This window comes from Streptopelia decaocto, assembly GCF_964273445.1.
Source record: "Streptopelia decaocto genome assembly, chromosome: 16".
Lineage (NCBI taxonomy): Eukaryota > Metazoa > Chordata > Aves > Columbiformes > Columbidae > Streptopelia > Streptopelia decaocto.
In genome coordinates this window covers 11,560,568-11,573,975 of record NC_138671.1, presented here as the reverse complement: position 1 = coordinate 11,573,975, position 13,408 = coordinate 11,560,568, and the positions used below count along the sequence as shown (strand labels likewise).

The 13,408-nt window shown below is 52.9% G+C and overlaps 1 protein-coding gene across 3 annotated transcripts in view; it reads left to right on the top strand.

Annotated features, from left to right (window-relative positions):
- PIK3R5 (phosphoinositide-3-kinase regulatory subunit 5) overlaps positions 1-13,408 on the top strand; it is a 61,517-nt gene that overhangs the window by 27,368 nt on the left and 20,741 nt on the right. For 2 of the 3 annotated variants that reach the window (XM_082066938.1, XM_082066936.1), the window contains exon 2: positions 4,878-4,987. In XM_082066938.1, coding sequence (XP_081923064.1) covers positions 4,891-4,987 — 97 coding nt within the window. In that variant the 5' untranslated portion in view covers positions 4,878-4,890. Of the gene's footprint in view, positions 1-3,088; positions 3,180-4,877; positions 4,988-13,408 lie in introns of those variants that run through there. The other variant, XM_082066937.1, reaches the window with a different exon arrangement.

Here is a 13,408-nt window from a genome sequence, read left to right as displayed (position 1 = left end):
TGGGTGTCTCGAGGAGATGCTGCTGGGATTTGCTATCATGGAAGGGGAAATCTAAGCTTATTACCTGGCCGCCTGGGTTTCCTCTCTTGGGAGGGGTGGATTAGAGCAGAGCAGGACGCTGCTGGCGGTGCCTCCCCAGGACATCGTGGTGGAGCTGTCTGCGGTGGGTGAGCAGGGATTTGCCCTGCTGGTTGGATCAAAGGTGGTTGGTGTCCCAGGAGGGGGTAATCTAATTCCCTTTGTTTGGGAACACCAACTTTGGACTTGACCTTTGAGGTGCTCTAATGGTGGGTGTCCTGGGCTCCACCACTGCAGGAGGAGACATCCTTTGGATGTTCAAGATATGACTCATGTGGACCTTAATACAAGAACAGTGCTTCTCCCTGCAGAAAAGCCCGTGTGACCCCCAGTTCAGCTTCTCACATGCCCTGTCCCCTCCATGTGGGAGCTGCGAGTGGCCTTGGTCATCTCCTGGGCTTGGCTGCTGTGTGCAGAGGGACCTTCTGCCCCGGGGCAGCATCATCCTGGGCAGGAAGGAGTCGAGGTGTTCGTCCTCACTGGGATACTGGGCAGGAGAAAAGCCATGAAAGGGAAAGGCCGCAATGTGATCAATGCAAGTGGGGAACCGCAGTCTGTCCCAGCTGAGCGGAAAGGCTCTGTCGTGGCGCTGTGACACCCTGAGGGATTCCCGTGCAGAGATGGACGAAGACTTCTAGCTAAGCAATCTCAGATGGAAATTCTGTAGACATCTTGCATCCGTGGAAGGTGCTGTGACAATTTCACACTCTTAAGATACTTTCCAAACGGAGCTTTTGTGTGCTGTGTCTTTTCTCACTCATTTTAATAGTTATTTTTTTGTTGTTAGAAAATTATCAGGTGCCTTTTGGGCAATCAGGCTTTTTAAGGGGGTGGGTTTGACGTGGCTCCATGCCCATGATGTGGCTAATTGTTGGCCATTTGACAAAAGCAGGGCAAAACCTCGAGGCAAATTGGTTTCCCTCAGAACATGAGATTCTTAAACCCAGAGGGTTTAAGTGTTGTCGCTGCTGTGGCTGGGAGGGCTGTGATATTACCGGCATGATGCAACGTTAAGGACAGCAGTCCTTGCTTTCTGCCTGCCTCGTCCTGGAGCTGTTTGCGATCTGCCCGCCCCCTGTGCCCTGGTTGTGGTTCCCGAGTTCCCGGTTCCCCTCTCGGTCTCCGTGGGTTCCTCTTGCCGCCTCCATCGCAGCGATGTGCGGATGTGCCGTGCCGACGGCCGGCCTGCGTGGGAGAGGCCGAGAGGAAGGTGTTTCTGGGATTTGCAAGGGTAGATGTTTATCTTGCTCGGTCAGCTCTGTGTATGGACCAGAGCGGTGTGAGGTGATGTGGACTCCCTCTACGGGAGATGTAACTATCTTCTTGCCAGAAGTCCAGTCCTTTCTGGCTGTGCTGATGCTGCAAGTGGCACGAGGATGATATGGAGGGTAAGGAACGTGCCTGGAGAGCTGGAGACGTGCCTTCTGCTCCCAGCAGGAAAATTGCTTAACCTTTCCAAACTTTGGCTTCTTTACCTCTTACATGGCAACTGTATGGTTCACAGAGTGCTTTTAAAGTGCAGAGTTACTGGAGAAGGGAAACCAATCTCACCTTTTAGAGAACATTCAGGGTTTGAAGTCCCGCAGCGTGATTTTGTAGGGCTGGAGTACGATGTATGGGCGAGATGTGGTGGGATAAAGCCTTTCTGCTTGCTTTGCTCAGCTCTTGCTACAGCTTTGCAGAGCAGGGTGGCAGTCAGTCTGGCCACACTTTTCCGTATGCAGTGCTCTCTGAACGGATTTAGTCAGTGCCTTGTCCAAGGGTGATATTTAGTCGTTGCCTGAGGATGTTCCTCACAACTGCTGTGGTGTCCCCTCTGTTCCTGCCTCCTAGGAGCAATATCTCTAGGGTTGGACAGATGTGTGGGTACCATGTTGCATTGCCTGCAGAGCTGCTGTCAGGAGATCTGTGACAAGCCAATGTCGGAAGGTCTCTTATTATCCTCCTTGTTGTTTTGTGTCAATTGGTCCATCAAAACCCTCCTTTCTTCCCTTGGGTGGTGGTTGTGCTCTCTCAGAAGCCCTGTTGACACCTGGGGAGAAGGCAGGGAAACCCACATCTTTCGCAACACGTTGCCGTGCTTGGAAATGCGCAGAGCAGCCTGGGTGACGAAGGTGTCCCCGCAGGCTGCCGGGCCATCGCCACTTGTAGCGTTTGCGCCGGGCGCTTGTGAAACGTGACCGCAGGCAGTTCACTGCGCCGTCCCTTCCACCCGCTCCCAATAGCTTGCGCCTTGCCGTTTTGCCAAAGCAGCTCTGCTTTAGCAGCTCTGTTACTGGGAGACAATGAAGGGACAGATATTTTCCCCATGGAGTTGCCAAACACTCTCATAAACCGTTGCAAAGCATCACTTAAAGACTTTGACCTCAGCACTTGTTTTTTCTAGAGCTCTTGAGATGCTTAACAGAGCTCCTGGGAAAGTCTGATGACGTGCTCCAGAACTGTCCCTGCCTTGTCATTTTGCACAGTGTGGGTGGGAGGGAAGGGAGAGTTTGGGGAATAAACAGTAGAAGAGATTGAAAAGTTTCTGCTTGGTTGTGGTGGGCAAACAGAGTTTTCTCCCACGAAAGGTGCTTCCGTAAGCACTGGCTTGGGAGAGGAGGTTTAGGTTCATGTGTGGTCTGTAGAACACCAGGAAAACAAACAAAAAAAACAACAAGAAAAGTTTGTGTTTTGTGGTTTGAATGTTATGGTAATATCTTTGCCATATTTTGTCCTTAAATTCCCTGCCTGTTCTGTGCTGGGCTTTGGGAAGGGATGGCTGGGCCGGAGTGCAGTGAGGAGCGTGTTCCCCTCCGAGGACCGAGCTGTGCTCTCGAACATGCTGACGTGTGGGGAGAAGTATTTTTGTGAGCCGGGTGTTGTAAAGGGTGCTTATGAGTCACGCCGTGCTCGTAGTTACTGCTTTCCTCTTGCCGCAAGTCATGACTAAGGTGCTGATGTGCAGATTCCCCGCTCATTCAGTCCCTGGTGCTGTGGTTGAGCGCTTCTCGGGCGTTCCTTGTGCGCGCACAGTGCGTGGATAAAACTTTTGGTGAAGACCATAATAACAGGCTGTGGCAGCAGGACAGAAGAGGCCGGAGCCCATGAGCCACTTTGAGGTAAGGGAGAGAGCTTGAATTTGACAGGGCAGTGGTTCCTTGTTGTGCATTTGCTTTAATCTCTTTGGAACCATCGGTGGCTTCTCTCCAGTGCAGGAAGGACCGAGCGGTGGGGCTGGAGCTGGCCTGGCTGCTCCCTTGGCTCTCGGGGAGCTCCAGCAGCCGGTGCAGCTTTACTGAACCTTTTTTGGGGAATTACTAGGAATTAAGCGGGGGTGGAGGTGGCCAAGCTGAGTCCATGCAGCAGGAGGGGCCGGGTGGAACCTCTGCCGAGAGGTTCTATCACAGCAGCTTTTGCTCCTGCCGGGGTGCAGGTGGGGAGCTGGGATGGGCGCAGCCACCATTGAATACTGAGCATCAAATGTTGACCAAATAAGCAAAGAATTGAGCATTTTGGGTTAGTGTTGGGAACTGCACAAGCATGTGGCATAGGTGCAGGAATGTGCTGTGCAGGATGAAAGCAAATGCCTCCTTGGCCAGTGTTTTTCTTAGTATTGGAAGGTTTTATTTCTTCTTTCTGTATTATTTTTGTGCATTTACGTTGCCTCTAACCAAGAGGCAAAGAGCTTTTGGGATGAACCCTTCTCTGTGTGTTGGGAGAGGGGATGTCCCTGCCCAGGGTCGCTCTGGACACCAGGTCTGTCACCCCAGGGAGGTGGGAATCAGAATGCTAGGGATTGGAAGGGACCTTGAAAGATCATCTGCCCGGGCACTTCTTGGATTGGCCATGGGTGGGCAGATCTGAGCAGCGAACCTTCTGGGCAAGTTGCATTTATTTTCATGGTGTCCCAGACAGACGCATATAAACTGAATGGGATAAAACCTTCCTCCCCCAGCACAGTCTCTGCCAGCAGAGGTTTAGGTTCGCACCCTGAGCCATGGAGCAGAGCTGCAGATGCCCCGAGCCGCGTTGTGAAAAGCTTGCAGCCAGGCACGCAATCCACAGTTTCACAATGTTCTCGGATGTTGGGGCTGAGCTTCCCTCTGTATTTTCCTGCATTGCCACAAGGGCACGTGAACCTTTTCTTCCCGTTGGCTGGTGTGACAGTGAGGTGACAGTACCGGCAGCTTTCCTGGCTAGTATGACGTTGGCACTTGAGAGTGCGTTTGTGACCATCACCAGTGGACTCTGAAGCTGTCAAGGACAATCCGTGTCTAACACAAGGAGTAGGAGCTTGGGCTCTGCTGTCAGTTTTCCTGTGTTGGACCAGATGATCTTTTGAGGTCCCTTCCATCCTGGGCTGTTCCATGGTTCCCATCCAAGTCCATTGCAAGGTGCTGCAGCCGTAATCTCTTGCAGCATTATCTTTGATGGAGGCTAACCCGAGATACCTCCTTGCCACAAACATGTGAGCGAGACGATCAGTCCCGCAGACAGAAGCTGTGAAAGGCAAATAAGCCTGTGGCAGGTCAGGGAGCGGATTCCTTGGCCCCACAGCCTCTCGTGATGGGGTTGTGGATGTGTGCACCTCCTTTGCTTTGCCAAAGTTGGGAGGGATTGAGGGAGCAGAGGGGAAGATGACAGCCAGCACATTGGGGCGCGTTGTCGGCTTTGGTGTCGGAATGGGTGACAGGAGGCAGTAACGGGGTGACAATTCACCAAGGAGCATCTTGTCTGCACTACAGTAGAAGTGTCGCAGTGTGCTCTTCCTTGAGCTTAACTAAAGTGCACTAACTTTCTTCCTTCTTTCTCTTTAGGAGATGAATTAAGATGCAGCACACCACGTGCACAGAGGACAGGATCTACCACGCACTGGAACGATGTCTACACGGGCTTAGCAGAGATGCTGTCTCCAGCAGATGGGCTGGTAGGTGACCTGTTAAGCATGAACTTGTTCTTCTGTCTTGGCATGATCTGCTGACCTACCTGGACACCTGGGTGAGACTGAGCTGCTGGTGCTACTAGAGGCTTGAAGGCCTTTTCTTCCTTCCAAAGTTCAAAGTTAGAGGTGGATCCAACCTAGTTGGTCTTCCTGAACCTCTTGTTGCGGTAGGAAGATGTACCAAGGCACTGAATAAGTCACGTTAGGTCTTACATACGTAAAGACTCAGCAGAGAAGTCGTGTGTCTTGCCAGTTGTCTATGTCCACTTGCTGGAGAGGAGTCTTCATTCACCCCGAGGAACAGCTCCTCTGTGTAATCAGCCAGCCTTGCCTTGCTTAGATGCATAGAGTCCTCAAAACCCATGGGTGTAACCCTGCGACATTGTCAGAAGCAAGCGTGGAGATAACGTTATCGACTTTATTTATATCTAGACCAGATACCATGGTGGCTATAAAGATGTGAGCTGTGGTCAGAGGGTTCTGAAGGGTTATGAGATGACGGGTGGTGAGGGCAGAGCACCAATGCCTAGAAGTTATTTCTGAAGATCATTTTGACCTCTCTTCTTCATACTCGCACTTGTAGGCTGCAATTAAATTGTTCCCAAATCGTCTTGCAGATGAAAGAAATTAATTGGTGAGGCTGTCAGATTTGGATTTCCATTTGCCTGTGCAGTTCTTTCAACCGCCTCTGCTTTTCTGTTTACTTGTAAGTCAAGCAAAAGATGCAAAGGGTGTCCTACCTGCTGCCAAATATTGGAGAAATCCCTTTGGCTGTGCCTGTTTCCTCGCAGCGACTGGAGCGATGCCAGCTCCGTGTGCTGTAGCATGGCCCTGGCTCTCCGTTTGTGCAGCTGTGACAGGACTCCTGGGTCCTTTTGGATTCCCTGCGTTCTGGGGAACAGGCCCTGAAGTGTGACCTACATTCCTGGTTCCCGAAAGTGCCACCTTGTGTCTGGCACCGTTACAGAGGAGCCCATCTCCTGAGCAACTCATTGTGTGCCGCATAACTCACCTCTTCCTGTAATTATAATTAATCAATTCCTGTGTCACTCACAAGCTCTGCCCTTCTCTAATCCCAGCCCCTCGGTGCTGGTGTTTGTGTTAGTGTAGCCTTTAAAAACCAATAATTTTCCCGGCTCCTGAGCACAGACGCGGCCGTACGGGCCGGGGGGTGGCGGTGGGCTCTGCTGGAAGCAGCCATGCTGCCCGGCCATTCCTCATTTGTAATGATTTTCCCATATCTCTCTGCCTGCCGCCTCCCAGTCCTCTTCATGTGGGTTTTGTGGGGTTTGGCACAATGACCTGGTGTTCCTGGGAGAATCTCGGCCATTTTACACATCAGAAAGTTCCCTTTCATTAAAAGCGTTTGTGCTGTTGCCAAAAATCTTCAGCGTGACCAGCAAACCCTGTTTCCGCAGCGGTCGGTGGATGGGATGATAACAGCTCTGCTGTGCCGGTACTGCTTGGGGACACCCCGGGACCTCCTGGGGACGCCCCGGGCAGTGCTGCTTGGCCAGTGCTTTTAGTGCTTTTCCATGTGGGCTGTCCAGCCCTGCTCATTTTAACATGTTTGCTTTGAAAAGCTGCTGCTTCGCATCCTACCCCCTTGCCGTCGGGGTAGGAAGTATTTCATAATTGCAGCAACAGACACGATTTCAGGAAAACAGAGCTTAATGCACACATATGTCTATGCCCCTTAATAGTGTATTCTATCTCTTTTCAAAAACAGCAGAAATGTTCTCACATTCTTCTGTCTTCCCCATGTTAAAAGCAACAGTTTAATTATTGCTGACATGTGGCAGATCCAGGCTATTTATGGCAGGACTCTGCTCCTCATATAGTCAATGAATCCCCCCATCTTGTTCTTAACTGTGCAATAGCCTTCTCCTTTCTCGTCTTTAACTTCTTATAGCACTTATATTTCCCAAGTTATTTGCTTTCCCCTCCTTTCTACCATTTCCACAGACCACAATAACATGCAGCACGTTGCAGGTGTTTGGGCTGAGACCTTGATAGAATTTTGTTCATTTTGAAATTATTGAATGCTTTATTTCTGTATGATAATTTTACAGGATGTTGCTCCAGAGTGGGTGAGTAATCGCTTCCAACGTGTTGTTTCCCCTCTGCGTGAGTGGCTGCGTAGCTCCGCAGAGAAGCGTGAGTGCTTTGGCCATCACAGATTTGTGCCCCGGCTGAGCTCAGGGGCAGCTCTGGGGTCTAAACAGAAGATCTTTCCTGAACTGAAGCATTCATTGCAGGAATAAGTTGAAATGAGTTGTCCCTGACTCACAAAAAAACCTGTTAGAAAAGTGCTAGGGAAGACACCCTCCTTTTCCTCACGGAGAACCTCTTCAGAGAGTTTGCCTTCACGTTGCTGGAGAGAGACGACAGTCAAATCAGTGTGCAAAAGGAAGGAAAATACTCTATTTCTTGCTGGTGAGCAGTGAAATGAGGAGATTTTGGTGAGAGTGCTCGGGTCTGGCTGCAGGCGGTACTGGGGATGCCGTAGGTGTGAGCGGGTCAGGGTGGATGGGGAGATGCTGTGGGGCAGCCCAGTGCCCCAAAGTTGTGCGGATGGGAAGGTGCTGTTGTATCTCTGCTATGGGGCTGGATGTGAGCCAGAGAGGGTGAAGGATGCTGGTGAGGGAGGATGGTTGGAGGAGAGGAACATTTGATGATATGGCTTGCATGGTGCCCTGGCAGTTCAGTCTGCTCAGCTCTAACAAGGGGAAGCTTAACCCTGCTCATTTGTGGTCATGTAAATACCCACATGGGGAATGAACAGTAGTCCTGCGTGGGGATGCTCCAACTTGATCACAAAGCAGCAAAATGCAACATCTGAAATGCATCCAGCCCTAAGTGCAGAATTAGGGTGCGCTGGTTGCTCAACCTTGCAAGTGTTAACTTGGAAGTGACTTCTCCAGGCTTGGGGCGGCGTTTCACGCTGAAGTGACGTCCCAGGCTGGGTGGAAGTGTTGGGGCAGCTCTGGCCCAGGCAGATCCTGCTGTGCCCTGCTCAGGGGACTCAGATGCCGGTTGGGGGTGGGAGCTGCAGGCTGGGAATTGGAGCTGTAGGTCAGACTCCTGTGCGATGCGGGCTGCATCCCAAGGTGATGCTGCGACTGCAGGACTTGCGCTGTCCCGTGCGTTTGGGGCGCCTCCAACCCCCTGCTTACAAACTTCTGTGAGTTGGCCCTTCCTCTGGGCAGCCCCCTGGAGAAACCCACCTTCTTCTGGTGAGGACATAGTGGAAATGGGGGGAGCGGGTCTGGGGGAGGGAGGAAACACAGACTTCTGCTTTCCAACTATGTTGCTTCTGACAGCACTGGGAGCTGACACCCAGCCCGAGCGCCGTGGGCGAAGGCCGCTTGGCCATGCGGTGTTTCTGCTTTATTTCTTTTATTTTTTTGTTCCGACTTGGCAGTTGCCCCGTATGAAGAGCGGTGGGGGGGAAACGTCAACCACGGAGGTCAGGAAGGAGCAGCGCTGGGAGGAGGTTGTCTCGGAGCACTTCTCAGAAAAGAAATGGCGAAGCCTCATCCTTCCGAGGCCGCTGCCGCCCACGGGGCCGCTGCCGCCCACGGGGCCGCTGCCGCCCACGGGGCCGCTGCCGCCCACGGGGCCGCTGCCGCCCGCTCCTGGCACGCTGCCGGCATCTTCGGCGGCGCCGATAGCGATCAAAGCGAGAGCTGCGCCGGGTCCCTCCTGCTGCGGGGTCTCGCTGCAGCCCCTGCCCCGCATCGGGTCCCTGCCTGGAGCCTTTGCTGTGGGTTCTGCTCTCCCAAAAGGAGATTTTTCTTAGGGTCTGTGTCACGTTGGGCTCAGTCTAAGCGTGTTGGGTGCTGGGATAAGCACAGCTTGGTCCTGCTTCTGCTGTGGCTCCGTGTGTCACAGCCGCAGCATCCCACAGCCGGGGCCACAATGTTCTCTGGGATGCTGGTGGATAAATCTGACTCATTCTCCATGTATAAAGAAAAAACGAACAGCACTGGGGCGCTGTTTTAGTGGTGCAAAACCAGCTGGATGAGCATGAGGGCAGGGTGGATATAAGCAGTTTTTTTCACCGTGGGGCTTCCTGCTGCCCTGCTGGGAGTTCTCCTGTGCCTTTTGTGACCAATTCGTAGGATTTAGGAGCTGGAAGGTGAAGTTCTGGTTTGTGCTGCCTGCACAAGGTGCATCTTTAAAAGCTGATCTCAACACCTCCAGAGCCGGAGCTCACCCTGCAGCTCCTGCATGGGCCGCTCTCCTTTGAGGCACTGAACAGTTTTGTGATTTTTGCTGCCCTCTTCCCTCAGCCTGAGCTCTGCAAACCCCACCTTGCTGTGGGTTTAGGTGAGCGAGGTGAAGTGTTTCCCCACCAACACAGGACTTCCCAGTGCTTGCACAGCTCGACAGAGAGGGGGTCATGGGGAGCCCGGCTCCTGCTGGCAGTGGTGACAGGAGCATCCCTCTGCTTGCCCTCCGGGACATCCCAGGGCATCGCTAAGCTGTGTGCTCCACACAGATCCAGGGCTTCCCTTGCATCTCCTCATGAGAAAGGGTATTTGGGGGGAATTAAAGAGCAAGTGCAAAGTCCAGGAGAAAGCATGGTTCAAGCTTTCTGTGCGTCCTTCCTTGATGCACATCCCACCCTCATCCACCCCGGGACAGGGAGGGTGCCCAGCGCGCTCTGGTGCTGCTGGTTTTGGGCATACCTGGCACAGTAGAACAAACACAGTTTGGACTGTGCTCTGTGCTGCTCTGACTCGCTATAAAACGCTGCTGCAGAGTTGTTCCTGTGATTTGTGGCCTGACCCGGTGTGGTGGCATGACTTGCCATGGCAGCAAACCAGCATCTGCTCGGGTGCGCTGAGGTGGAGTCACTGCAAATAACACTTTCTGGAGTGGTTTTGTCCCTGTCTGCAACCTCTCTCTGGCATGGGAATAAACCAAGTGCTGCTCTGCAGTTCATAAAGTCCCTGGGTGCCACCACAGCACCCAGCTGTGTCCCGGGACATCTGCAGAGGGGCGGAGAGAACACTTGGAGGTGGTTGACTCCTTTCTGCTCTTAGTGTCACCTGGGGCTTTTGTTCCTGACCTGTGCGTGTTGGGAGCATCACCGTCCATGCCCGAATAACCTTTATAGCCTGGATACAGGGGATGTGGCTGCAGGGACTCACTCTGGTCCCAGTGGTTGGAAAGTGGATGCTCATGACCTGGACTGTGTGGAGAGGGAAGGGAATCCCCACCCAGGTCTGGATCTCCAGTCCTGGTGCTGCCGGACACTTAACTTCACCACGTGGCCTTTGTTTATGGTGCTCAGGATTTCCGAACTGTGTTTTGTGCTTGAGACTAGTTTTAGCAAGGACACAGCTGTTTTGGTGTGTCTTTCGTTAATGCTGCTTTGATTTAGGAGCTCAGACCCTGGCAGTTTGCTGCTTCCCAGCACCGTTTGGCTTAATCCCAGGGGAATCCCAGTGCCTTGCCGTGGAATCATGGAATCATTTAGGTTGGAAAAGACCTTCAAGATCATTGAGTCCAACCATAACCCACCCCCGGCACTGCCCCATGTCCTCAGAACCTCATGTCCGTCTGTCCAACCCTCCAGGCATGGTGACTCCAGCACTGCCCTGGGCAGCCTGTTCCAATGCCCGACGGCCCTTTTTGTGAAGAGATGTTTCCTAATATCCGAACCTTCCCTGGTGCAATTTGAAGCCATTTCCTCTTGCCATACCCATTCTGCTTATAGCGATGATATTCAAATACACCTGGCCTCATACTTGCTCTTGAGCTCACAGTTACTGTAGAAGACCCAAAAATGGGTCAGAAGACCTCAGGTCTAAGTTATATTTGTAAGATACTTCCCTCCAGTCCTGCCCTTGCCCCTGCCCTGTTTGTCCCCCAGCCTGTTCAGGGTGGCTTTCCCCCAGCCCCTCGGGGCGCAGCAGCTCTGTGCCTGCTCCGTTCAGCACAGAATAAAGCAGCGAGCCGCCGCAATTTCCTCCTCCCTCGCTAGAAGCGAGAGGAAGGAAAGAGCCTGCGTCTCATGGGCTGTTTGTATTTGCGGTTACGCGGGTGCAGGCAGCGGCGATCTCCTCGCCGGGCGATGCGCCCGGGGCAGCTCAGCTCCGCCGCTTTCGCCGATCCTGCCCCGCGCGGCCGCGCTCTCTGGGCTGAAATAAACCTCCGGCCCAAGCAGGACAAGTCGTTTTGAGGCATCACCTGAGCCCAGCTGCTTCTTGCGAGGTCAGCAAAGCTCCTGGCAGCTCTGACCGCTTCTGCTGGGTCAGTGGTTTTCTTGACTGTCTCACAGGTGCTGGGGTTTCCCTGGAGGACGCCACGCTCTGGGGCAATATTGATTTATTTGAGCCGTGTGCCGGGCAGAGCCGTGGCTTTGTGCCATTGTGCTGGCTCATGGAAGGGGCTCAAAGGAAATCTGAATTATGGCTGAATTGCCGGGTGGCTGTGGCTGTGCCCTCACGGACAAGATATCCGGATCTCAGCAAAACCAGCAAGATGCCAGGAGTACCAGCAGCACGTTAAAAATTGCAACTGTAATTAACAGCAGGCGCATCTGAGCTCCATGGAAACTTGCCAGCAGGATCTTTCTCTGCTGGAAAATGTTGATTCACCGAAAGTAAAAAGTTGTCTGGCGGGGAGGGGGCTTTCCCTTGGGGGAAGGCTCCTGCCCTGTTAATTCAGCTCCAAGCTGGGCATAATGCCACAGAAATAGCGTGTGTCCTGCTGAGCAAAGGCCTGTCCGTGGAGGGGCGACAAGTGAAGGCTGGTTGTGCAACCTTAGCACTGCTTTTGCTTGTCTTGGCGTCGTCCTTGTTCCAGCCGGGCCATGGCACACCTCTCCCCTGGCTTAAATTCATCTTCTTTAACACCTAGAAGGTGTGTAAAGGCATTTACCTGTCTGTATACTTGATGAATTTGTAGCTTCTGCAGCTGGGAATCATGTTTGAGGGATGGACAGCGTGACCTGTAGATTTGCGATGCATACCGCTGTCCCCCTGCCAGCTCACGGCTTTGTTTCTTCCTTGTTAGCTCCAATGCGACAGCCAACATGCATGGCTTGGCATTCGTTATGTTTTTGTGCCACTTAATAGACCATGTGAGTGAAGAGCGGCTGGATTTGTGTTTATTTTTTCCTCTCTGATCATTAGCCCCACTTCCCTGCGGTGAGAGATTCTCTGCTTCTTTTGGGTTCGCTTTTGGACGGGGTTTGGAAGAGCCCCCTGATCCTTGCATGGGGCTGCCCGAGATGCACGTGATGTCTGTGCTGCATCTGCTCCTGGTGGAAAAACCCATGGTGATGTGGGATGGGGGAGATGCAAACATGGACCCTTCTTGGATATTTGTTAGGCCGTTTGTTTGAAATTTCCCCATAACTTTTCTCCGTGGGGCTGCGTGCAGTGCCCACGTCCCTGGGAGGAAGGAGGAGGAAGAGGTGCTGGTCTCTCCCGTTCCGCAGATCCCCGTCCGCCGGTGATCGCCGCCTTCTCCCCTGGGACGTGGGACTGGGATGAATGGAGCCTTTGTACACATCATTTCCTCCAAGACCATCTGGGATGTGGCCCTGACCGCCAAGAGCAGCGGCGGCCTCGGGAAACACCTTGGGCCATTGTCACTGGTCAGGTCCCAGCAGATGTCTGGGGATGGGGCCAGGGGGTTTTAATCAACTGGGGTGAAGGACCTTCAGTCCTTTGGCATGGAGTTTCTCCTCTCTCAGTCTGGCTGTTCTTCTTTTGGGGTTTGAACACAACTAATGGCAATTTAAAGGCTCTAAGAGATGGAATATGTGGAATATGTGCCAGGCTTAACAATGATGCTGCTATGAGCTCCGGCTGCCGTGATGCTGATGTGCTGGTGCGTCTGCAGGGCCTGGGGAGGCAGAGTCCTCCCTCAGGTGCGATGCAGCTGGAGGGGGTTGGATGTGTGCCTGGCAAGCGGCTGAATTTTGCAGGGTTTGAGTGAGTTTATACTCAGGATAGTGCATCTGGGGTATTTGAGCCTGAGTGCAGCAGGGAAAGGGGTTGCACCAGTGTGTTTTCCGTGCTGGGGCAGACTGAAGGTGGGCACCCGCCCGCACCACGTCCATCCCTCTGGTCTCTGCAGAGGCACATGGCGGCACAGGCACCTCTGCTCCCCAGCCTGCCCGGGGAGAGCTGAGAGCGTTGGGCTGCATGAGCTGGAGCACAAAGGCGCTCGGGTACAATGTGATGCCGCTGTGATAAACATCACTTGGCAAGATTAGATCTTGTACAGAACGTGGGCACCAGTTTTTTTTTCCTCTGCCGCGATAGAATCATAGTATCATAGAATCATTTTGGTTGGAAGAGACTCTTAAGATCATTGAGTCCAACTGTTTCATTAACTCAACATGGTTATTAAACCATGTCCCTGAGAACCTCATCTCTGTCT